Source organism: Aythya fuligula, chromosome 8 (genome assembly GCF_009819795.1).
Source record: "Aythya fuligula isolate bAytFul2 chromosome 8, bAytFul2.pri, whole genome shotgun sequence".
NCBI lineage: Eukaryota > Metazoa > Chordata > Aves > Anseriformes > Anatidae > Aythya > Aythya fuligula.
In genome coordinates, this window is record NC_045566.1 from 25,350,183 (window position 1) to 25,375,823 (window position 25,641).

Sequence of the window (25,641 nt, forward strand, 5' to 3'; positions counted from 1 at the left end):
ACAATCATAAACATTCTATGATTCTAAGCTACTAAAAGCTCTAAAACCATAAGAACATGTTGTTTAGCCACAGACTACATATAATGTCCTGTGTGTGAACATCTCATGGATTTAAAATAATTAAAATGTATTTTAATTACACATATATATTTGCTAGCCACTTCTGATTCAGTATTCATTTTTATCTTGATTATTCATGATATTTTAAACTGGAATAAAGACAAAGGAGCACTGATCAATAAGTACAAATCTTTATTTTTTGCCTTTGCTCTCAATCTTATACCAAATCCATTTTAATACTGTTGGGGGAAAAAAATAAACTCATCAGTCACCTGATGGAGTAATTCAAAACTTAACCAAACAGGGCTAATGGGTGAGAATTGAATTGAAAACACCTTGACAAAGAAAGCAATTTCTTTTCTTCGCACTCCTCAGAAGCTGTGGGTGATCGCTGTAATCGAACCATCAACAGCGAGGGGCCATCTGTCCCAAGGGCCCTCCATGCAAGCAAGAATCAACAACAAAAAATTTTAGAGGCTGGACCACATGCATTCAGCCCTGATCTGTCTATGACAGGCAGCATGCAGCTGAAAATCAATGTTTTGACGTTTTCCACATACCAATCTTTAGAAGTCAACACTGAACTTTTGAGAAGAACAAAACACGAAAAACAGGTTAAGAGGTTGCTTACAGAAAGATCAGTGTTACTCCAGCAGCTAATGGTCCTCTAATCAGCTGAGATTCTCACTCTATCATGAAGCACCCATGGCTTAGTATCCAGTAGCAATGTACAGGGAAAAAAATTCCCTAGCATTTAAGTTACAAGTCCCTTCTAGCTACTGAAGATACTCTAGTCATTTACTCATCCACTTACAAAGAATTATCCAACTTTGTTATTTTTCCCATAGAAAACAAAGAAAATGTTAAGAAAGGGTCTCCACAGAAGTTTCCAGGGCAGTGGCAGGCAAGGGGCTTAGGCTCCCACATGAGCAGTGGCACCATGGCTATGGCACTTGGTGGCTCAGGGAACAGGGACCCTCTGGATCCCCTCCAAGGGGGCACAGATTCCACAGCCCTCCTGGGGATGTTCCCAAATTGGGGATTTTTCCCTTGCTAAGCCTTTCTCAAAGGTGAACAACACACGCAGTGGAAGGTTAATGCTATTTATTTCTTCGGTGTTTCCCTACAGGCAAATACATGATCTTTCAGTAACTGAAATAGCTGCACCTCTCCGTGCCTTTCCCTCTAACTAACACCAGGAGGGGGAAGACGTGCCCTCTGGTTCTCAGTCCTGCCAGGCACCTGCTGCATGACCTCCAGTAAGTCCTTTCCTCATTGATCCCTTTGCTTTAAATATGGAAACACATACCTTAGCATTCAGAATGCAAAGTACCTGTATCAAAGCAAAGAAAATCATTAGGATGCTTAATGCTCTGTAAGTTCCTATTACTACTCTCAGATCCAGGATTTTGTGTTTCCACCCAGGAATTCTAACAGGGAAATACAAACACAGATTACATAGGGTACACATCCAAGCTGATGCCCACAACTCACTGGATATAGGATGAAGGCAGAGAGATGATTTGCTTAGGTTTCCAAACATCATGAGATCTTGGAAAAAGCAATTGTTTTTGATTCAGAAGAACATTTAGAGGCATAAAAAAGGATATTTCCATCCAGAGTTAGTTATTTTAAAGCAGGGGGCATTATTTATGTAGACAAGTAAATGCAAGTCAGAAAAAAAAAACAAGTCAAAGGGTTTTCTCACAGGTGTTGAGTTACGCAGGTCAGAACTCCCTGCTAGGTGCCAGATGGGGCCAGGAAAACAGGGAATGGGAACGACATCCCAGCACACGTAAAGGGGCTGTAACCAGAATGGTTTGTGTCTTGCTGTCCTGGAGGCAGGAGATCTGAGCTCCAGTCTATACAAGCTACTAATCCCAAAGCACACTCGATAATTAGGAAACATCAGGACATTTCTTGGAATCATGTACTTCAGTGACAAAACAGAAGAGGGACATTGCCCTACTGATTTTTAAAGTAGTAAATTTTCACAATTTCACTTGATGTTCAGCTACAAAATTACTATGATGCATTTGCAGTGCAAACAATACTTTATTTTATGAATAGCTCAATGTGTAATGCCTGCTTCATCCAGCAGAATCTCAAATCATGCAGAAAATACTGAAAATTAATTTAGCAGTGTGGTAACAGTGGACAATGTATTTCATCTAGAATACAAAAAGCTACAGTTCAAAGTAATACACGGCACTTGCATGTCCCACGTGGGCTCAGAACTCAGCAGGCACTTTGTAAGCCGGGCTTTTCCAGAAGGCAGCGTCACAAGCCCTCTCCTATTTCAGCAGCTTGCCTCCAAACAAGCTGCCCTACAACTACCAGGACGCACAGCAGAAGGAACTCCTTTGGTGAAGGCATCCCGCGAGGCATGCAGCTGCATGGCAGGTCCTTGCCAACCTGAAACATGAGCAGGGCAAGAGGCAGCCAGAAGGCCACAAGGAAGCAAGCGAGAGCTGCAGGCCCACTGGGTCGGGTGGATAAGGCCCGCAGGAAGGCAGGCCGTGCTACAGAACCACGGGCTGCCCATCAGGCTGAACCAGGTCTGCCTCTTAACTAATGAGGAACTTACTTCTATTTTCCAAAAGAGCATTTCAGCAGAAAAAAAAAAAAAAAGATAAGAGGAAGGGGAAAACATACATACTGCATATATATGCACAGATATCTACCAGTCAAAATTCCAACAAGGTGGAAAAAATATTATTATTGACATGAAAGAATAAGCAATGCCTTCTCAATAAATCAATAACAGCATGAATTAAGGTTATGTCTCATACAAAAACATCAATTTACCAAATGAATCTGATGCTAGTATTTCGAAACACAGCTGTAAACCTGCATAACAGCAACAACCATCAGCTCAGAATGCATAAGAAGCTGAAACACGTTACCCTGCACAGAGCGCTACACCAGTCATCTTTCACAAGGTACAGAAGAGGCTTAAATTGCTTTTAAAAATTCCAGAAGTAGTAATTACAGGAAAAAAAAAATCTGTATCCCTTGTTTTCCAAATTCAAATAAAAAATAGTGGAAGGCCACCTCCCCTAAAATGCATGGGCTTCTGCGGCTTTGCACTAAAGAGAAAAAGGCAGTCATTTTGGTTGAAAACGCTTGATTCCATCAAATATGAAAAGCCTAGAAGGTCACAACAATTCATACTGAAAAAGTTACAAAACTAACCCATTAATAGCAAGCCAAATAGTGATGTATAATGGGTTCTTCATTTCACTTCCTAGCCATAGGAATCACCTGCAAAGGTAAGTCCTACAACAGCTCCAATCCCAAGTCTTTCATTTAAAGTTGATTTATTAAACAGCTCTGCAAGTTTGAAAAGCCCACCACTAAAGCACTGTAGTTTGACACTGGTGAACCCAAAGTGTTTCTGAAGAATTTAAAGAGAATTGCATCTCTTCTCCCTTATTTGAAGATGCGTCAGGTCACAGAAGTACATTTCGTAATACTTTTCTGAGACATTTATCCCTAATATTACTAAAAAGAGAGATGGATGTCTATGAAATTGAGAAACAAAGCATGGAGCTTCACTGAGGATCAGAGGTAGAATGAAGTCTGAAGCCGTGCTATGTCCAGGCACAAACAAAACCAAGTGTGTACCAAAATGCACCTCACTGAGCGCTGAGAAGGCTCGTCACTGACTGAGGAATGCCGGTGCTTTCTGATCGCTTCTTTTAATGCCAGGGGCCTAAAGCTGTCCAGGTCATAAGCAAATGTTTGAAGATGTGACATGTGAAGAGGGTCAACAACAAAGCCTATCTTTAATCCCTTTGTGCGAAGCAGGAAGAGGAATTTACCTCATATATAAAACACATCTCTGGGCAGTGAAGTATAAAAGTTGCAGGAGCGAGGCATTATGTCTTCCTTGCTTTTTGGCATGCTGGGAGAGGCCGGGCGAGAGGAAAGCAGGGCTTCTCATGGGCTGGGCGTAGTGAAGCACAAGGATCGGCTGTGTTCCAGGCGGGGAGCTCTGAGGCACCAGCTGCATTAAGCGCTCTTGGTATCTTCTGCCAGCAGCGTAACCAATTGGCCCAAACCGGTGGACCTGAGAATATGGGAGGCTTAACTATCAGTTAACACAACTCCCATCATTTCTAATTGGATTGTGACTAAAGTCCCAGCACTGATAATGCCAAAATGAGATCAGACGGGAAAGCCTCCATATTCCCTTTGCAGGGAGATTGGGAACAGCTCTCCCCTGCTGCTGTACAATAGCTCTGCCCACCCAGGTCCCGCGGCATTAACGGAGAGACCCACCCCGCTGCACTGCCAGCACGTCAGGAGGTGAGAAATGCTACTCCTCTATCAGCTTCAAAAATAGCCCATCAACAGAGGAAACTGTTCAAAGGGCAAAAGGTAAATGACGTCAGTTTATGCAAAGGAAGGTTTAAAAAAAATAATAATCTGATCTGGGCTGGAGAGGAGGAGAGCAGAGTTAACTGTGGTTTTTAAGGTCTGCTGATGGCTTAGATTTTCACGTGGGGATGGATGTCTTTACCAGGAGTCTGAGAAAAGACACCAGCTACAAACTGCAGCAGCGTGCAGCTAAGCTAGTGCACATCTTCACAATCACTTGTGTCCCATTAGAACTCATGTAACCATTCCTGACACTCATTTGCTTGACCCATTTTTGATAAACAAAGAATAGAGTACTTGAAGTATTTTTCCTTCTTGTTCATCCCATTCTTCACTAGTCTCTTATTTTATGGTCAGAGGTTAAACTGCTGACCTTTCACCTCCAAGGCAAGTTTTTCCCCCCTCCTATAAAAGGTTTTTCACAGTGTGCAGCGTTTGGATTAGCCCCTATCCCCTGGAACAAAAGCTATGCCTTTGTACGACTGGTTTGGGCACGGAGTCCGTACATCAGAGGAAGCTGCTCCTACTTACCATTCACAATAACTATATTGTGAGGCCCCTCTAACGCCTCGTCTCACAGTGTCTAGACTTTCACCCAACCAGCCAGCAAAAAGAAAATCCTGTAAAGCACTCAACTGAAAATTAACTATGGTATCCTGTTGTGAACCTGATGAAGACGTTATTTGAACATACGGTAAAACTTTCCATTGTTTAACACGAAGATAAGAGAAAAACTTTTAGAGACCTAAGCTTTAAATAGTCATAGGGATCAATTCACTCATGGGTCAGTAAATGCATTTTATTAGCAAGCAGCTATTGCTTATGTGTGTCTTTAAAATAATACACAGATTATTAAACTACACCCAAGTGTCTAGCATTGTGGTCATCGACATTCACTAACAACACACTAAGGCAAAACTGCAGGCATAGGAAAACAAGAACATCTTCTGGACCTAACTGAAAGTATTGCATCAGTTGTGTCCACTGACTGTTATCTTCAGCAGTTAAAACAACAGAAATATGGCAACAGCCATAAAAAAATTTACTGGGTGGAATAAGACTAGAACAGACCGTGGAATAAGGCTGTGTGGAGCAAGACGTGCAAGTGCTCGGCATCAATTGCCATCAGAAAGGAGAACACTAGGCAAGAAAATGTATCTATAGCGTGTAAATAAGCTATGGGATTTTCTGGGGAAATACACACTGTGATGATTTATCTTTTGTTTCTTTGTAACACTTTCATTTCCAGAGCATAAATAACACAGAGGCAAGAAAAGTTTACTGAGGTGAACTAAACAAATAAAAACATATCCTCTCCTATTGAGGAAAAAAAGATCCACAAAGCAGGTCAGGAAACAAACTAACAAACAAGAAAAAAAAACAACTAGATCTGAACGGTATTTTAGCATCTGAATACACGCATGACACCATGAATCACTGGAAAGAATTTATTATTGCAGACAAACTGATTTCTGCATCTTTGCGGAGCTTTTATAGCCTCTCTCAAATGTGTATTTTGGAAAGAGTTGCCTGGGCTTTGCTGGTAGAAGAAGCCACAGGGTGTGCATCTATTTCAGCAGTTTCAGCAAGCTGTTTGAAAAGAGAGCCAGAGCATCCCACCATAAGAGGCACATGGATTTGGCATAGGTTGGTTGATGGGGCGGGGTGTGAAGGTGTTTGCTTGTTTTATATATGGTTGTCTTTTAAAGCGCGTTTTTGATGAAACAAGAAAAAGTAAAATAAATAATAATAAGAGCAAAAAAAAAGTCATATTTACCCTTTACCAACCACCCCTTGGGGCCTGGTCATAGCAGCAGTATGTGGGAAGCAACAGGACCGGAAAGCCTGGGAACAAAAGCTACAGCAACTGCACCGCCACAGGACGGGAATGCCAGGAACCTCAATTCTCTGAACAGGCAGAAAAGGCTGCATTTGGGAAGGAGGCAACCATAAGGAGATAGCTTTCTCTGTCTTTCTGGAGTATCACGTCTCAGGCAGACGCCACCACCACCCACTGCCGCATAGGACAGTCATGCTTTGGAAGCCCACCTATTTTAATGTTCCCTGCATCGACCTTTAAATAAAGGAGTCACACAGGATAGCTGCAGCCATACCTAGAGATTGCTAGGTAGGGCAGCTGCCAATACCTTTAGCTAGAAAAATATCCAAGTCAACCTTCGGTATGTTACAGGATCTGGGACCCTTCCCAAGCCTGAGAAGTGGGCCACTTCCCAAGGAGACAAGTACTGCACACCGCAGCCACCAGCAGCGATGCCTTCTGCACCGAAACAAGAGCACGAACACCCTCAGGCTTGTACTGAACTACTTTTACTTGGAGTTATCATACTTAAACCCCGTCATATTATCTTTAAACTCCAGAACTAATACACAGAATTACTAAAAAAGAATCATTTACTGTAATTAAATTAGGCAGGAAAACGCTTGCCTTCTACCCCACAGACTGGAAATGCCTTCTGCTCCGTGTCCTCTGCTTCTGGGCTTCTCCACTGAGAAGTATTTCTCAGTGCAAGATAGCAATGGATGCCCAACCTGACATATCAATATATGATTTACTTTTAAGTAGGCTGGTCAAATCAGCAACTAGAAGAGAGATTTCTCAAATGAGAACTTAAGGACGTTATATTTGAAACTATAAAAAACAAAAATCACTTTTCTCTGAAGCTATGCAGTACTACACGGGAGCTGTAGCTCCCCGAAACAACACGGCTGCCAGAAGAACAGCAACGGGGGATCTTATACTATAATCCTACTTTTGGTACTGAAGAACTTCCCCATGTATAGATATTATGTTCGTGACTCAACGAGATGCATATTTTCACACACACACAGGCTGAGAGGTTACGTGCAAACTGATTTCAGATAGACAAAATATCTGAGAAGAAACAGTCTGAGAAGGGGCAAATCTGGAGCATTAACCCAAAGTGTGATAATAGAAATGGATTCACTTGTGATTCATCACTATTTTTAGCTCTAAACAAGGTTACTGAGAGGGGAAAAAAATACTAACATGGTAGAAATTGAAACACTTTGAAGTTCTCCCTGCAGCTACAACTGAACATCAGAAATTCTTCATCCTGAACTGAAAATACACTTTGAGCCTTTTTTATATTCTCTTCTCCCACCCCACCCCACATTTAGCACCACAGAATGACTCCAAACAGGCAAACGTCCTAACAGCCAGCACTGCAGCCAACGAGATCAACTACTGATTTGAAGCTTTAAAAACAGACAGAACTAAAAATCTGTGGTTTGTGGGTGGTGGTGCTTGTTTTACAACTCTGTGCATTTACAAACTGGTTATGAGAAAGAGAGGTACCAATAAATAGTAGCTCCTTCACCCTGGCTAAGCCTGATGAAACGCTTGGTTCCAACTACAGGGTAAAAAGTTGCACATCAGCGTGCTGCTGCTACAGAAATCCATAGCACAACACACGTCCCCTCCCCAAAACCCTAAAAAAGATTGAGAAAAGAATAGCAAAGAACAACACTGAGACAGAAAAGCATCTCTTCATGGTCAGGCTCAACAGACTACACACTTCGGTTTAGACAGGCAGATGTGGGAATAAAAATCAGTGGTGCAAATGAAGGTGAAAAGGAATTTTTTCCATATTTCTTGTAATACCAAACCTACAGAACAATTAAATCATCATTAGCAGGCTTAAAACAAGCAGAAGGGCACACTTCTCTCGACCTAGTGCAGCTCCAGAAGTGACTGCCACAGGATGCTGCAGAGGATGGGGGTGCACAGAGACACCCACGTATGGCGAAGGCGGCAGCAACCAGCCAGCCACGCAGTCCTTCCAGCCCTGCCCCAGCCACGTCCCGCTTTATCCGCCGAGCAAGGGCACAGCAGTTCTCCTCCAGGCAGCCTGGTGTCTGAGCCGTGCCAGGAAAGCTGCAGACAGCAGGACAAGGTTTGTATTTTAGGCTGGGGATGCGGGTGTCCTGTCCCTAGCAGGCAGTCCCTTTCAGTGATAGCGCACTGAGCTCATTGCAGCGGTATCAGCCCTGATATGTGCTGCCCCTTCTGGAAGGCAGTGCTCCACATGGCTCAGGAGTTAGCTGGATACTTCAGGTCACGCTGGCCAGCATCTCCAAAGCGCTGACCTGCAACACCTGCCTGGCTGCCTTAGCTGCTTTTATTCGCTGGTGTTTCAGCAGCTGCGTGAGTGGGAGCGCTCATTCACAGAGAGGCCGTGTCCACATTAAAGAACAAGGAAGGCCCACGTGACTGATCTACATTAAAAAAAGAAAAAACTTTACTTGTTCTGATGATGTGAAGCAACATCTTTCTTCTGCACTGAAAATTTATCTAACACAGAAGCTGAATTTAAGAATAAATTTCTGTTTTTCTTCAAATTACACAGCACCTCCAGTGAGCAGCGGCAGTCACAACTTCCTCCCACACACACTAGCACACAAAATTAAAACCAAAAACAAGAACACAGCGAAATGAGGAACCAACTGCACTATGATAAGGGGACATTCCATCAAACTGCTAAACAAAATGCTGAAATCTCATTTCAGATGTGGCAAGAAACATTTTTTCAACAGAAAGTTACAACCCCAACACACAAAACACCTACTTCAGAACCATTCCACACAGCTGATTTGGTTGACCTACTTTGTCCCCTTTGTGCTGTTCTTTATGGTCTTGTTTTCACATACACTTAGGGATAAAATTACTTAAATTGTTATTCATTCCTGATCTGTTGAGCATATAATCAAATTAATTTACAAACAATTATACATGTATCATGCTAGAAACACCACACGCACTGTTATGTGTAGTTTATTATGTTGTATCTAAAATCCTTCTTAACAGTGACAGATATACAAAGTACTACCTACCATCTTTTGGGGCCTCTTTAATCATTTTGATCTCTGTTAGTCAGTTACAGCCTCTTAAGCTGCTTCTAAAAACGGGAGTTAGAACTCTAAATATACAGCGGGGTAATTTTTTAAGCCACGGTACAATGCATGAGTCATTCCAAGCACTGCAAAACCCTGTAGCTAAATTTAAAGAGAAAAAGGTTACTGAATACAATTCTCCAGTAATACCTGAAAACCCCTTAAGAAGCTTTTGACTTCAAACAGTTCAGTTTTTCCCAAAAAAGGTTCTAACGAAGGGTGAGTACATCACTTCATTGTTTTGCTTTTGGTGTGGAAGTCTACAGGCATTTGGAAGAACCTGCGCTGTAGTGTTCCTTATTTCTTTGCTAAGTAGTCAGGAGGAAGGCTTTGATAATGAAGAGCAGAAATCTGATAAACACCCATCTTCACAGTTCTTTAAAATATGGGTCTACTTTAAAATGGCATATTTTACATAAAAGTAACACTGATCTGGTACGAAGCAACTATCAGATGGTCTGAAATATTATGAACATGTTACTAACACAACAGAAGTTTCCATCTGAACTAAGAGGGCCTCATGATCTACCTCACAACTCCCAGCACATTAATCAAGCCTCCACTTAAAAAGAGACAGAAATCAAACAAACTCTGTTAACTGAAGTTTTTAATACGTCTGTGTGGTATGTCAAACTCTCAGAGAACCTAGATTTGGCCATGTTGTCCCCTCCGAGAACAAGGAAACGAAGAGGGATGCCAGGCACCAGGGTTCTCGCTTGCCCTCTCACATCGTTGATTACTCTCTGGATTTCCATCACTAAAACCTGTCCCCGGCTGGCTTCCTTCGTCAGGAGAGGCTTAGAGGTGCACAGCAAGTAAGTGACCGCAGGAGAGGTGGCAGGAGTTCCTCAGCTTACCCCACCACAGCGAGGGCCCAGAGGCAGAAGTGCCACGTCGTGGAGCTTCCCACACAACGCGCCCTTGCCATGTGGGCAGAAAGCAGAGCATCTTCCCTTCTCCCTGCTGCTGCTCCTTGGAGGACAGCAGGGCAGTAAGCACCTAAGGGCACATTGGATGAGCTACGGGCAAACTCCACGAGCTGTTTAGCTGTGAATTTTCTGATTTCCTTCAATTATGAATAGCTTGAAATCTTGTAAACATGCCGAAGCACAGGGCAACATTAACCGTGTTTTAATGGTAAGTTTCACAGCTCGACAACGCCTTGAGCACCTTTTTTCACATTACAGGTCAGCAGGAAATTATAACTTCCACAGAGACTTGCAGCTGAAGCGCTGCTGTGGTGCTAAAGCAGTGATAGCACATAGTCTGCCTTCGCCCTTTCAACAGTAAATATTGAAGCGCTTCACGGAGGACACAATTGTGGTTCCCTCTCTGAATGAAACAACAGCGTATGAAGCAGCAATTTCTTTTTGAAAAGGCTGCTTACTGCCTAAATATGTTTACAAGTTCATACAGCAAAAGCTCCCCGCTGCCTTTCCCAGCAGACAGCCCACATGAGGCGAGACGGCTGCTTGACCACAGGCATCACCCGCCTGGGCTCCTGCCTGAAGGGGAGTCCTGAAAGGCTCTTCAGCTACAGCCAAAGACGTTGCTCATTAAGGTTATACTGCTAATTAGGAGCTAGTCAACAAAATAAACAGTCTCAGGTCATTTTCGGATATTCTAAAAATCATCATTCCCAAATATTTACTCCAGGGATAAAGGAAAGCTAACAGGAAAATGGTATTTTCGTTCCGTTTGAGAAACTGAGGTGTTTCTTCCACAACTGAAGCAGAAAGCACAGATATCCCCATAACACATCTGCATCCTAACTTCCAGCACCGAGTACCTGCCCGTTCTGTAGGGCCAGATTCGGGAGCTCTCATTCCCATGAGCACGACCTCGCCTGCACCAGCACAAGGCCTGGGCAGCCAGGCAGTAGCGGAGCTAACGTTTGCTTTCTGTTAGCTCGCCAGGGAAAGAGAGGCTATAGGCCAGAATACAGCAACACTTGCAGCTGGCACAAGAGAATTACCACCGAGAAATGCACTAGTGTCAGTCACTCGATTCAAACTTGAAGCAGCTATTTCCTGGAAAAAAATATTATTCAAAGAAAAGAGGGGGGAAAAAAAAGCTCCACCTTTTCTCTTTTCTTCAGAAAACACCTCCTGGATTCATATTAACAGCAACACTCAGTTTTTTAGCTCAGGCTTCCAGCGATGTGCTGCTGGCTTTCTTGGCTCCCCGTCTGGGGTGGGCGGTGCTTGCATCGCCTGCTAGCACGTAGCATGTATTTTACCTTTCTGCAACCATTTTTTTTTCCACTTTGGCTGAAGCCCAACATCAGCAAAATTCAACAGAGATCTAGGATTACGTCTGGCCCTTACAATGAGTTTTCTTCATCCTTTTCCCTTAGTGTTGCTAAGCCAAATGAAAACATCCATCGTACACATGCAGAGGGGGAAACAAAAATGAACAATAACAGGACACTCAAAAGGAGGGGAAAAAAAAAAAAAAAAAAAAAAGCACAATCCATCAGAGGTAGCTCTATAAACATGTTCCAGAGCTGGAAGGTTTTATATCGTATTAATAACTACCAAGCCATCTAATCCCCAAAGTTAGGAAGACATTTCATTTATTGTTTATACAACCCTCTTCTTTGTTTACTTCCTACCACCCAAACCCAGACATGGCTAATACTGCACATTATACGACCTGGCGTACCACCACGTCTCTGGCACGTATGGCCAGCTCTCAGCGCACAGCAATTACTTATTTCCCACAGCACGGGACCAGGGTTTATGATACATAAAGCAGATTTCACCCATACCCCTCTGCATTACATCAATGTCCAGAACTTCTAACGTGGCTATTTATGCAAAAGCATTATTGTTTCACTGCCCACATAATTTATGAATGTAATTATTCTATCATATGATGTCTGAGAATTTCAGATTCAAAGATCCAATTGGTGGATCCCAACCAACTGCTGCTTTCCATCGCTGCTATACAGTAAACATTCCCTTTAGAAGAGGCTAATGAAGTTGAAAATAATGACTTCCAATTCATCTCTCAGTTACTGGTGTTCAAAGCAGATCTGAGACTAAAATCTGGCTTTCTGCCTAACCAAGCATATTTGCAACACATACATTATTCCGGTACGTCTAGCTGATACACTGCAGAGTTAAACAAAAAACTCCAGAAATCTTGTTGAATAAAGCATGAATATTATGGGGTAATTAAACCTTAGAACTATCGATTTATAATTCAAACGTGGTTCCTTTGGTTTCCAAGATGTATTATGTTATTGTAATGGATCACTATTGTTCTGTCACAGGATTATTAATTTAGGATAACACACGGTATACGCTATCATTTCTTTTTGTTTTGCACGTATGACATGACTTCTAATATTCCCATCAAATAGATTAATCAAATATATACTGCTGGGACTTCAAAAAAAAAAAAAAAGGGGGGGGGGAGGTTCTGGAACATCAATCAGCAAAAGGCACTTTTACTCACTTCCCATAACACTTAACTGTTTCAGCCTTTATCTCAGATGAGGCTATCTGGAGCTGTTTCACAGTGTTCGCTGCCTTCTAACCCACAGGCACAGAGATCCTACAGTAACTGCTGCGATAAATAATAGACACTCTTTTACATTTCCCAAGCAACATTAACTAAACACAGGTCAAACAAGTATTACAAATTAAATAATGAGTTAAAACATCCAGAAGGTTTTGGTCTCGTTGCGTAAAAAGCACTTCAAAATATCTCTTTGCTTGCAACTATTGTTGGTGCTGCTCTGGCACGCTGTGTCCTGGCCAGGCCTCCTGTCCTGCCTGCCTGCAGACGTGCTGACAGGCCAAGCACACTGCTGATGCTCAGCTGAGGAACTCCCAGGCCTGATGCACGCAGAAGCAGCAGCACCCCAGCAGCATGCCTCAGTATCACGTTTCCCTGTTTAGGTTAAGATATAACGAGGACTGTAGGAGATGCAGTCTTGCTGGCTTATAAAAATCTCGCTGTGATTTGAGGACACGTGAGCAGCCCTGACTGGGCCTGTGCACTGCTTGGTTTGTGTGCCCAGCAAGAAACCAGAACAACTGCATGTACCAGGGCTACACGCTCGCCTCACGTGGTTACAGCACTACCAAAACGACCCCAGGCCACATTTCACTGAAATGACGGCAGACAGAGGCAAGCTGAACACGTCTGTCTGCCTGCAAATGGACTGCGGAGCAGCTTAAAGCTTGGATGGCACGTGAAGCACATCCACTGTTACATCAGAAAGCCAAAGCCTCTGCTGGGTGTTCCTGTGGAAGCGAGCACCTCACAACAAGAGGCCCCCATCTTTACACAGATGACCACACAGCATCTTCCTACAGCCCCAAAGCACGCTGCAGGCTCAGATCTTCCTCTCCTATTTAAAACACACGCGGCAGATCACGTACAAGGAGACCACCTTCACGCCCCCCACGGCCAGCACCAGCTCGCCCCCAGCTACCTCTCCTTCAGCCTCCTCCACTGGTATCTGGGTTTATTTTTATTATTATTTTCTCTTTTTTTAGCCATTCCTCCATCATTACCCCCAATAATGGGAGCTGAAAGGATTTCTGTTTTGTTCACTGTTGAATAAATAATGCAAATTTCCCCCAAGGACCGCAAGGTCTGACAAGTATCGTAAAAGACAAAGAAGTCTGCTGGGTCTGCCAGCATCTAGCAGTGCCACACAACCCTCTGTATTTCAGAGGAAGAGAGTCACCACCGCTGGCTGCAGGAGAATTTAGGGCATGTTTTAAATTAATTTATTTATTTTTAATTGACAATGGAAAGTGTTTTCAGCCAGGCATTTAGAGGCAGTTCAACATTTGTTGGGTTTTTTTGTTTTGTCTCAAGCATCCACAGCACTGATTTCTAACATGATCACCAGAAAGCAAGTGAGTACCTTTCAAATTATTCTGTGTAAAACACAGCATATTATATCAAGACTGAGCAAGGTAATTCTAATTTTCAGCTGCTTCCTTATTAGGTACACACACCAGTCTGAGCTGACTTTCTCCCCAGCTGAGGCTTGTATCAGTTTCTTAGAGCAAACCTTGCAAGATGCTCCGGGGCTCTGACCACACGCCAAAGCAGATGTAAGCATGTGCTCACATTGCGTGGGACAGGCCCATTCCCAGACTAAAATGGGCTCACTCAGATGCACCAACTCAAAGTGCCTGACTGAATGCTCAGAACCTTCCCAGATGAAGTTTCCAGCATCAGAAAGCTTTACCTGTGCTGGCACACCACCACTTTTTCATCACAGCTACCTGTGACATGATGAAAAGCTCATTAATTTCAGCTGTAGTAGCAAGCAATTCATCTGCTTTAGGGAACTGAAGTCATTTTTCATCCGGCAATGGTCTTAGCAGGAAGAAGATACCTAGAATATGAATACCAGCAAAACTCTTTCCTGCACAAAGTTTTTCAAAATTTCCCATGTTGTGTCACAATACCATTAACTATTTTCAGTTCTATACATTACTGCCTGACACCAATCTAGCGTAACCGTGCTTGTTAGACAGGGCTTTGTTTACACAAAATGAAAATTTAATCTACATCCAAACGTGCTATGCCTTAAAGTCACTGTGAATGACAGGGATATAACCTTGAGTATTTGTTTGTTCCTTAAGAGCTAAGCTTCACTGCATGAGCAGAAATTTGGAAAGCTCGAGCTAAGCTGTTGAAGCCGTATTGTCAAGTAATAGACAGGAGTTTAACATAACCTGGATGCAACAGCAGCACTCTGAAAGCAGCCAAGAAGTCCAAAAGCCATCACTGCAACATGCCACAGGAAGATGGCAAGAGAGAGGAAGAGCATCTCTAGCTTTTTTTTTTTTTTCTTCACATTCTGTATCTGGCAACGTATTTATTTTAAAACACACCACATCCAACAACTTCATATTAATGCCGGGAAGTGAAACAACAGTTTATGCTACACTGGAAGGCACAAAAATCCCACCGGTTCCTGCTTATCTGACTCATGTGAGAAATATTTCCTGGCAGCCCAACGGTGAGCACCGTGCAGCGCGAGGCTACCAGGAGGCAGCCGAGGCAGGAAGGATGCTCGCCCCACGCAGCACCCTCCAGTAGCACTTCTCTGCTCCTGGAAGTAGCTGCCTGAAAAAAGTTCAGCCTTCCTTTGCAACTCGTGGGGGTAGCAGTGCTGTGCTTGTAACAGTTATCATCACAGCCTCTCTGTGTCAAGCACAACCCTGCTCTTGTAACGCAGCTGAGTTAAATACCGGATGATAAATACTGAGGTTAATTGCAAAGACAGCAGACTTCTGCATTCAGCATGTCACATCACAGAGGAAAAGGTCTGCCTCCTCTCAACAGCAAAAGTTTGGCACCGTAATCTCACAATATTCAGAAGTGTTCTAACACAGGTTCAACCAATACAAGAAATAAAACCCTCGATGTGAACCGCATCTGAAGTCAGATGAATAGGAATTTCTTGCTCTCTGAATGCAAGCAGAAGCATTAATCACTCTGTGTCACTCCTTCCCATTCTGAGCTTCAGGAAAAATGCAACAGTTAATGGTTACATCTATGGCAAAATACCTTGGTTATGATAATTATACCTCTATGATGATTGAAACTTGACATTAACCAAGAAGATTTGTTAAATATACCCTAAATAAACACAAAAACCCTAAGCTATATTCTGTTCTCAGACACAAGCTTGTACTGTTAGCTAGATACAAATCTACCCGCCCAAATTTGAAAAAAATCAGACCCATGTTCAAGCTCCAACAAACATAATGTAATGGTGTTCTTGAAGCCTGATTTCTAGTTAAGGATTTAATTCTTGGACAGTATCTTTCAAATGACGACTCAGAACTTTGCAATGGACAACTGCCTGACTCTGAACTGCTGCCTTGGCTTTCCCAGTTCAGGAAGCACAGGCACCACACCCAAAATCTTGTTCAGACCTTTTTTCCCCTCACCACTTCTGCTTTTTCTCTTCTTCTTTCCAGATGAAGTTCATTATTTTTAATCTTTTCTCCTAAACCAGATTCATAAAATATAAGAAGCCTTCATCCACCCAAGTTACTTGGTTCCAAATGCAGAGCTACAGTTCCAAAACACAAGGAAAACATCAAAGGCAAATACAAGAAGTTGTCTCTTACAGCATTTCACTCTTTCCTCTGTCACTTAGAATCTTCCACTTCAAGTACGTGTCTGTAAATACCATGCTTTTCCCCAGATCCTGGAGTTATCACAAGTCACCCTACTATAAAAACAGAGCTCCTGAACACACTGATTGCAAAGTGGTGCTGCATGCAAATTGCTCTTACTACACAAAGTTATTTTAAGGAATAAAACCAGCACCTTACTGTGAAAACTTGCTTTGGCTTTAGTGTTTCTGTTTGTCTGCAGCTGGGTTTTTTGTTTTGTTGTAAAGGCTTCCATTAACAGCCTAGGTTAACGATTGTCTTTGTAGCCCTGATCATGCTTCACTTTATTTACAAACAGAAGGATCGATTCCAAGCTACACGAGGAGCATGTCTACTGCATCCCCCACTCGTAGCACAAGTGGGGAAGGAAGAAAACCTACACAGCCCATTGCTGTGAATCAGAACAGAAACCCCACGCTTCAGCTTTTTCAGGTTGGTGCTAGAGAGACAGTGCCTTACGGCTTTGCAAAAAAAAACATTACAAACCTTGCAAACCTTTTTAAAGCTTTTTAAGCAGATTTTAAGTCCTCCACACAGAGAGGACAGGCCAGTTCGCTATATATGGAGAGCTATCAGCACAGCCTATCTCCTGAAAGAATGATAAACTTTTGTGTAAGATGGACTGCTCAGCGTGTGGGAGGGCAGAAGCATGCTGACATTAGCTTAGAAAAATTTGTGAACTCTTAACACTTCTGAATGCAAGCAATTTAAAAGCCCGCAAACTATCCCCCAGGCAGCCATCTCAAATAGTTAAGCACTAAAACGAAACTAAAATTAAATGAGAAATAAGCACAGGAGCTTCAGCTTTTATATTGATGGACTACGCTGCATAATGCAGTTTGTCATTTGGGGCTTCTGTTTGCTTATTTTAATACCAGTATGTCAGTTGTACTGAATTTTATAGGAAGTACTTTTTATAAAAAAAATATATATTTGTATTAGTTAAGTCATTGGATTTTTTCCCTTTTCAATCCACTGTCCCCCAGCTGACCACACTGCTGAGCATGGCCTGTGGCACGAGGCAATAAAATGACGTGGCCAGGAGGAGGAATAACTTGCCCCAGGCACCCAGGGAGCTCACAGCCTGCTCCTGCGCCCACGACTGCTGGAACCTCTGGAGCCGAGCGGGGCCGGCCACCCTCCCTGCCCTGTCCCAGGCTCAGCCCTCCGCACTGAGGTCTCCTCTCCTCTCCTGGGCCAAGAACGCAGGGGAGAGAGGAGGGACACGGTCTCCTTGACCTGTTTCTCCAGCAGCTCTCACCATTCCCCCTCCTACACACGCATATCTGCACCCGCCTCCAAATTACGCATACATCCAAGAATCTCTGTAGGTTGGCAAAAAAATCTATAGGACATGCAGCACTGAAAAGCACCGACGCTTTCCTCCACGTTTTTGCATCTGTGGAGAGAAGCTGGAAGCTGGAATAACTAACCCTCCATTTCTGTAAGGCATAAAAATCAAAACAAAAAACACTTCAAATCTTAAACACAGATGCAAAACCATAGTCGCTTTAATTGTTTTTGTTCCTCATTCTACAACACCCACTCTTTGCTACTGACAGTCCGAGCATACAGGAAGACGTTGTTCATACCCTGAAGAGCTTTCCAATTAAACGAAAATTTTCAATATAATGAATACATTCATTTAGATATGACTGGAGGGCTTTAAGTTATACAAGAGATTATAAATTATGAAGGCCTTATAGCACGTTTGGTGCTCATACATGAGACAGCTTCAGCCAAATTCTGCCTTACACTCCTCAGTTTGTCCAACCAGATGACAGAGATGCACAACCTCACGCACTGTCTGCATTTGCCCTCAAAACATTGTTGTAATCCTACACAAATGACTGTGAAACATTCTGCTCCTAATCAATCGATCATCCTGTGCAGAAAACAGGCTGGGGCAAATATCCTCTTCCAAGCCTTTTAGGTACCAGACCACCATTTGAAAACATTATATGGAAGTAGCATTAACCTAAAATCCAACACATGAGGCTAACGAGATGGGGGTGGGGGGCTAAATTTAATGAAATGTCAGAGGGGTCCAGAAAGAAGGCCTTTTTTTTTTAAAAAAAAAAAAAAAAAAAAAAAAGATACAAAAACTGTATTGAAGACTATATTCAGATAGCCCAGGTTCAGAATGGCACTGCACAAATGCTATTCTAGACCAATAAAAAGTAAAAGATGTTTTCTCATTCTCACATTACAATGCAATATTTGAGACTGAAAATCTACAAATAAATATACGACTTATAAGAACGTTCAGCCAGTTCATAGCAATGTATAAATACTCTTCAGAGTCATCTGACAAACATAACAGCTTTAAAATATTGGACAAAGCTAACTTTCTGCAGGCCCTTCCAATTAAAACCAACAGTGAAATAAGGTTGGCAATTTAAAAAGATTATATCAAAAATTTTAATTGCTCTTCAAAAAGATAATTCTATCAGCATAATGCATGAAGAAGTCTGCAGTATTTTATTTTTTCAAATCAGGTTCGAGTGACGCTCTGCAAAAAAAAAAAAAAAAGCAGCAGAGGAAAAGAGTTATCTGATCAGCATGTTACACCCACAGGCTCAGAGTGTTTGTGGTTCATGAACATCTCTCTACCGTGAAGAAAATAAATTCTAAAAAAAAAAAAAAAAAAAAAAAAAAAAAAAAAAAAAAAAAACCACGCTTGCTCTGGCCACAATCCTGAAATCAGCTTTGGAAGATTCTTAATTGAAATCCTACCAAAGCAAGCTAGGTAGTTTCTGGAAGGTCCCAACTCCGGAAAAAAGTTGAATGCAGTTGATAATTCCTGTTCATGGGTAACCTATCTCATTAGTACCTTATAGATTATAATCAAAGCCCATACAAAGACTTTTAAACTTCTGGACTTAATTCATATAGTTCTTAACTCCACCAAGACAGCATTGTGCCAATTTTCATACCTTTTCCTTGAAAATGTAATGGTAGCAAGAACTTCTACTGAAGAACAATGTTATTGTCATTCTGGCATAGGCAAGAAAAGCTACAGGAGCTATTTATGCAACTCACCACAACCTAAAAACACCGTCTCTCTCTCCTTTCACCACAAACTTAAAAAATCTTCTCCAAAAATGGTGCACCTAGCCCTACAGCTGTAGGAGCAAAGCAGACAAATCTCAAACCTTGTTCAATCATCCTTTACCTGAAGACAAAGCAAACTGCTATTTCAAAGGGATTTTTAAGTAGAACTTGAAAAACTTCAGTCGGGACTAAAGCAGTCCTGGATACAAACCAAGACATCCAGTGGTTTAATTCCCTGGACTTAACAGGCACACTCACAGCAGAGCCTTTTCTAGCCTAGAGTTCTTTCTGTTGCTTTTTGTACGTGCTATAATCGAAGAAAATGAAGGTGTAGCAAACTGTACTCTTCACCACACAAACTGAAACCAGCTTGAGTCATCTTCTTGGGAAGCCGTAGAAAAAAAATGCAGAAGACCTCATGTTCACAGAAGTTGTTGCACGCAGCCACTTCTTGCTACTACACTTGTGTTGCCTTTTGCATTTGGCCTCTGCAACCCAGTTTTAATAAAATCGGTATACAGCGTGCAGTTTATAGAATGAGCTGAATTATCAACACTTCCTTTGCATATTTAACCAAAATCTGAAGTTCAGATGTATGCATACATATACATACATTCATGTATAAACAGTGAAAACATACAGTACCTTCCTAGTTTCAGTTAGAACAGAGTTAACTTTCTTCCTAGTAGCTGGTAGAATGCTGTGTTTTGGCTTAGGATGAGAAGAGTGCTGATAACACCCCGATGTTTTAATTATTGCAGAGCAGTGCTTATACATGTACTAAGCCAAGGATGTCTCAGCTTCTTGCTCTGTCCTGCCAACAGGCAGGCTGGGGGGGCAGCAAGAGCTGGGAGGGGACAGACCCAGGACAGGTGACCCAAACTAGCCAAAGGGGTATTCCATACCATCTGACGTCATGCTAAACAATATATAGGGGTGGCTAGCCAGGGGAAGGGGGGCCAGACTGCTCGGGGTTAGGCTGGGCATCGGTCAGCGGGTGGTGAGCAATTGCATTGTGCATCACTTGTTTGTGCACATTATTAGTAGTAGTACTATTATCATCATTGTTATTATTATTATTGTTATTATTATTTTCCTGTCTTATTAAACTGTCTTTATCTCAACTCACGGGCTTCACTTTCCATTTCTCTTCCCCGTCCCAGAGAGGGAGGAGGGAGGATGAGTGAACGGCTGCGTGGTGTTTAGCTGCCGGCCGCGTTAAACCATGACAAGTATTTGTGAAGATAACACTGGAATCATTACTTTGGGCATGTCCCGTGATCAGAATTCAGACACATTCAGAAATTCTTACATAATGTTAATTCAGAAAGGTCTTTAAGGTTAATTCAGGAAGTCTTACATAAGGTTACACACTCAGGAAGACCAAGGAGCACATTATTCCTGATATCTAGGAAGCAAGATTCAGCCCAAAGAGCAAAGAACTTGTATCTTTTTACCCTAAAGAGCAATGCTAGACTTTAAAATAACACGACAGTTTCTATAATACCTGTTTCCAAGTTGTCCTTTGGCTCTGTAAGTGAAAACCTAACGCAGGCCAGCTGCTGATGTAAAAATGGGCAAACATTTTTGCTGTTTCTTTTGTTTGTTGTTCCCGAAGGAGTAGCATAGGGGAGAATTAATGATAACTTGCAAGTGCCTGGGAGGCAACGTCAAACCTTTTGCACAAGATGCTATCGACACTGCAAGCCAAATTTATGACTGCAGCACTGGGCAGTTACAATAGCTCAGCACCATCTCCCAGTTGCTTATCAAACCATGGTGAACAGAAGTTAATTCATTCCAAATCTCTGTGAGAACCGTGCTATAAATTTTCCAAGGAAAAACCTGCCACACTCATCAATCACTCTGTTTCAGCATACAACATGAATCGAGGCTCACAATTTTGACCAGGCTGCAGAGGACTGGAAGTTTTGATATTGGCTAGAATACTATGTTCCTGAAGTCTTTTCTCCCCCTCTTTGGAATAAATGCTTCAACTGTCTAATCAGATACAGCTGAAATGCAACTAACAAGGTAAAGCTGAGATGTGGTCTAACATCTGAAGTGTCGCTTACGCTAAAATACAGTAGGCAACATTCTCAATCTGTAAGAGAACCGTATTCTGTTTTGTGCTAGCAGTAAGCATTAAGCCCTTCTAATAAATAGAAGATTTTTAATCTAACTCAAAGAACAAAGGTTATCAACAACAGCAAAAATGTTAAAATGCATGCTACTAGTTCAATGCAGTTCTCAAATACAAGAATATTTATTTAAGAAGTATCCCCTCTCTCTCTCTCCTGCCTCACAAACGAGGAAAGGTTACAAGTACAGTATTATAGTGCACTTCTGCAGTTTAAAAAAGAAAAGAACAAGAGAGAGCAGCCCAAAAGCATCATCCACTCAATCAACAACACAGTATTAAGAAATTACTTATTCAAGTAAGCAAGCAACCCTTGCATGACAGAAAATAGCTACCCAATGGAAAACAAAATTTGGATCCAACTATAACTAGTGCCATGCTAGTCAACTGAGCCTAGAGCTAACTGAGGAGTTACGTGCCACACACAGAGTGATAAATTTATATTAACCTACGTGAGACCTCTCAAGTGCCTACATCAAATAGAAAACAATATTGTAAATCAGTAGTGGTAAGATTTAAGATGAAATTTCAGAAGACAAATAAACCCTGCCACATTTCATGTACATATGATCCTTCATAGCTGGAAGAGCCCTAGGACACTGTCAGGTCTGAAAAAAATAACTTCTTAATGATAGCATAGCTCTTGAGGAATGTTATCTAAAACTTCTTTTCCAAAAACACAGTAATTTTAACTGAAAATTTTTTCATCATGTCACATTGATGCGCAGGCGTACAGTACCCTCATAAAAACCATCACCTGATTAATAGTTATGCATCCAGGAGGGCTACCTCAATTTTTATTTGTTACAACAGTTATACACTGGCAAAGGGAAATTAAAATTCAGGAGAATGCATGCTACAGCGAAGCCTGAACAGAAAAAGCTTCAAGATACACGGGTCACAGTAAGGTCTTCCTCTCTCCTGACTCTGCTTCTCCTGCTGCTCACTCATGCAGGGAGCTCAGAACGTGGTGGCTGTGATATTTCCACGGCAACACTGATGACAGTGATGTCACAGATTCAACCCTGACATAGCTTCAGGATCAAGTACACGGAGCAGATGGGATGCGAGGGAGAAAGCCCCTATTTAAACACAAATCTCTTTCATAAGAAAGAAAGGCGTGAGCAAAGAAACAGGTGAATGGATCACATTTTCAAGTATGATATATTCAAAAGATTATCCTAGCATGAAAATCTATTTAAAGGCAAGACCTACAATACAGGCTAACTGTCAAATTTGTTAGGCCTTATAATAAACCAACCTTGAAAGCTCCCTGTTTAGCATGACAAGCCTCGTGCTCTGTTTCTAAAGTGGCGGTGAAGACATCACATTTTCATCCCTCTTGAATTTCCCTTAAGTAACTTTAACATCCAGACATATTAATTGGATACATTATTGCAGTCGTAGCACCGCATGTAAATATAACGTCAGGCCCTCACTGGAAAGAGTTTGTTACCTGAATTAGGTATAACATGAAAGAACATGAGAAGGGGGACAGAAGAGGGTGCCCCCGCAGCACAACCACAGGTGCAGCCTCCACAGTAACTCTGCTCAGGGCTACGCACAGGTCTCCTAAAGGGGCTGCTCTCCACAGAAGGCAACTGGTGAACAGCACGCTGTGCCCACCTAGGGAGGCAGGAAAAGGGACCAAGACCAGAATTCAGACCCAGGTGGTCAGTCAGGAGCCCCAGGTAACAAATAGCAGTTTCTTACAATGGTCATGATAGAATAAAGCCAAACAAACAAAAGGCACAGGTCAAAAGGGAGGTAAAAGGAACTAGAAGGCTACAGATCCACATTCTGATGGAAGGAAAAACACATTGTTCCAGATTTCAAGACCAAGACCTGGCAGGATTATCGACTGTCTAGCTCTCAGGAGGGAAAGGACGAGAGGAGTTGAACAAGACCTGCTGCCTGATGCTGGGCCTGAGCTGAGATGCGAATGGTCTCCAAGAAAGGGTGTCAGATGGAGGCAGAGACTGAAGCTGCAATACAAGGAGCAATCTATCAGAAGTAGAGTAGCTAAGCAGGATTCACAGTTGTCATCTACGAAATTAGCAAGGTAAAAACTGCAAGAGTGAGCAAACAGAAGACAAATGTACCATGACACAAAACAAAACACAGCAATGACCAAAGTGAGGAAAGCCAGTCTGATTCCCTAAACCACAACTGTACTGACAGCAAATCAAAAAGGCTGACAGTAAGTGGAAGGATGCTTGCTGGTCACAATATAATATATATATATTATATATATATATATATATATTAAAATAACCAAGGACTGCAACAGGACCAAGATGTCATTCTACAACTAAATAAGCACAGCATTATCAGGAAGAAAAAAAAAGAAAAAAGAGCAGAGGAACCTGAGGTATCAATAACAGTACACAGTAGCGTAGGTACAGAAAAGTCTGTTGTGACTGTCAGTCAGTCACTGGAAAGAAAAGGAAGACCTAAATAGCTATGATTGTTTAGCTTCAACAAAAACTTGCTTTGTAGACACACTAGGCAGGTATGGTTTACACCACGAATGAAAATGTTGGCTAAAGAAACAAAATGAAATAGTCAGGGTTTATATACTTCCATAAGCTCTTCCGTAGGCTTCTAACTTACTAAAATAGTAAGCTCAAGAAACAGCAGCCATTAGCACAGCAGGATAAGAAATATGCTCAATTTTAAAGTGTAATTTATTGTACTTACAGTTGTGATTAAGACACAACTGTCACAGGCTAACATGGCTACATGACCCCAAGAAGATTTCTTCTCTCCCGGCGTTTCTAGAAGGCCAGTAACCTTGGAGGATAACATGACCTGAGTTCCCCTAGTGGAAATTACAGAGGTTACTTTAATTTTAGCACTGGAAATCCCATCATCTTTTTACACCCAAGATGAAAAAAGCCTCTCTCAGGTAACTCTTGTAGTACTAGATCTCTTTACCACATGCTTGTAGAGCTGTGAAACCAAGAGCAAACACAAGTGCAAGTCAGAACTCATCGCTGTTTGTGTCATGTACCACACCAAAGCATCTGCCAAACACAAGCTAGAAATAATGTTTATTTTTGCTGTTTGGAAAAGAACTTTCTTCCTCCCTGTGATACTAATTGAAATGAATAGTCCACTGATAGGCAGAAGCCAATTGCTCTGCTAAAAGAAATCTTATACAAAAATCAACGTTTTCTTAGGATCTGTGGAAGCTACGCTTCAAGTCCAAGCTTTGCAAGTTTCTAGAGCAAAACTATTTTTACAACAACCAAAAGGAAAACATAACAATAGAAAAAGCATGACAGCTATGAATTAACACATTAATAGGTTTTAAAAGGCAATACAGTAACCACAGTCATTTTCTAATACAATCCCAATCTGAAAGCAGTTCATAACATTAGACAAAACTAGAGCAGGTTACAAACAAGGTTTTGTTTTTTTTTCCATCCCTTATTTCTATAAATACCAATAAGCACAGTACATTACCTTCATTTTTGGATGCTTGACATTTTACCTTCAGTACCAAATCAAAGGTACGTTCTGGATTTTCCCTAAGAGAAATAAACACAATTGATTAATCTTACAGATGTTTCAGACAGCGTAAATCATTTTCTACAGTGTTACACCTCTTCTGTTCTGTTTGTACAGAATAAATTAAAATAAATTAAAATTTCATTAAAATAAAATTAGAAATCAGATTGGTTCCTCCATGGAACTAAGGCACATTTTCCTGTACAGTGTTAAAAAAAAGAACAAGGAAGTTAAATAAATCACATAATTTAGGTTGTTTGATACTGTCATTGCATCAAAAGAGCTTTCCAGTGGCTCCACCACGTTTAACAGTTGAGGAAAAAAAAAAAAAAAGTACTACTAAAACCTTTATCAAATGATCAATTTGAAACACACTAAAGGGAATCCCAGGCA

At 41.7% G+C, this 25,641-nt stretch overlaps 1 protein-coding gene across 2 annotated transcripts in view; it reads right to left on the reverse strand.

The window, feature by feature from the left end:
* The window catches only part of DENND1B (DENN domain containing 1B), a 151,797-nt gene that overhangs the window by 124,425 nt on the left and 1,731 nt on the right, over positions 1-25,641 (reverse strand). For both annotated transcript variants that reach the window (XM_032192540.1, XM_032192541.1), the window contains exon 2: positions 25,204-25,268. In XM_032192540.1, coding sequence (XP_032048431.1) covers positions 25,204-25,268 — 65 coding nt within the window. The remainder of the gene's footprint in view (positions 1-25,203; positions 25,269-25,641) is intronic.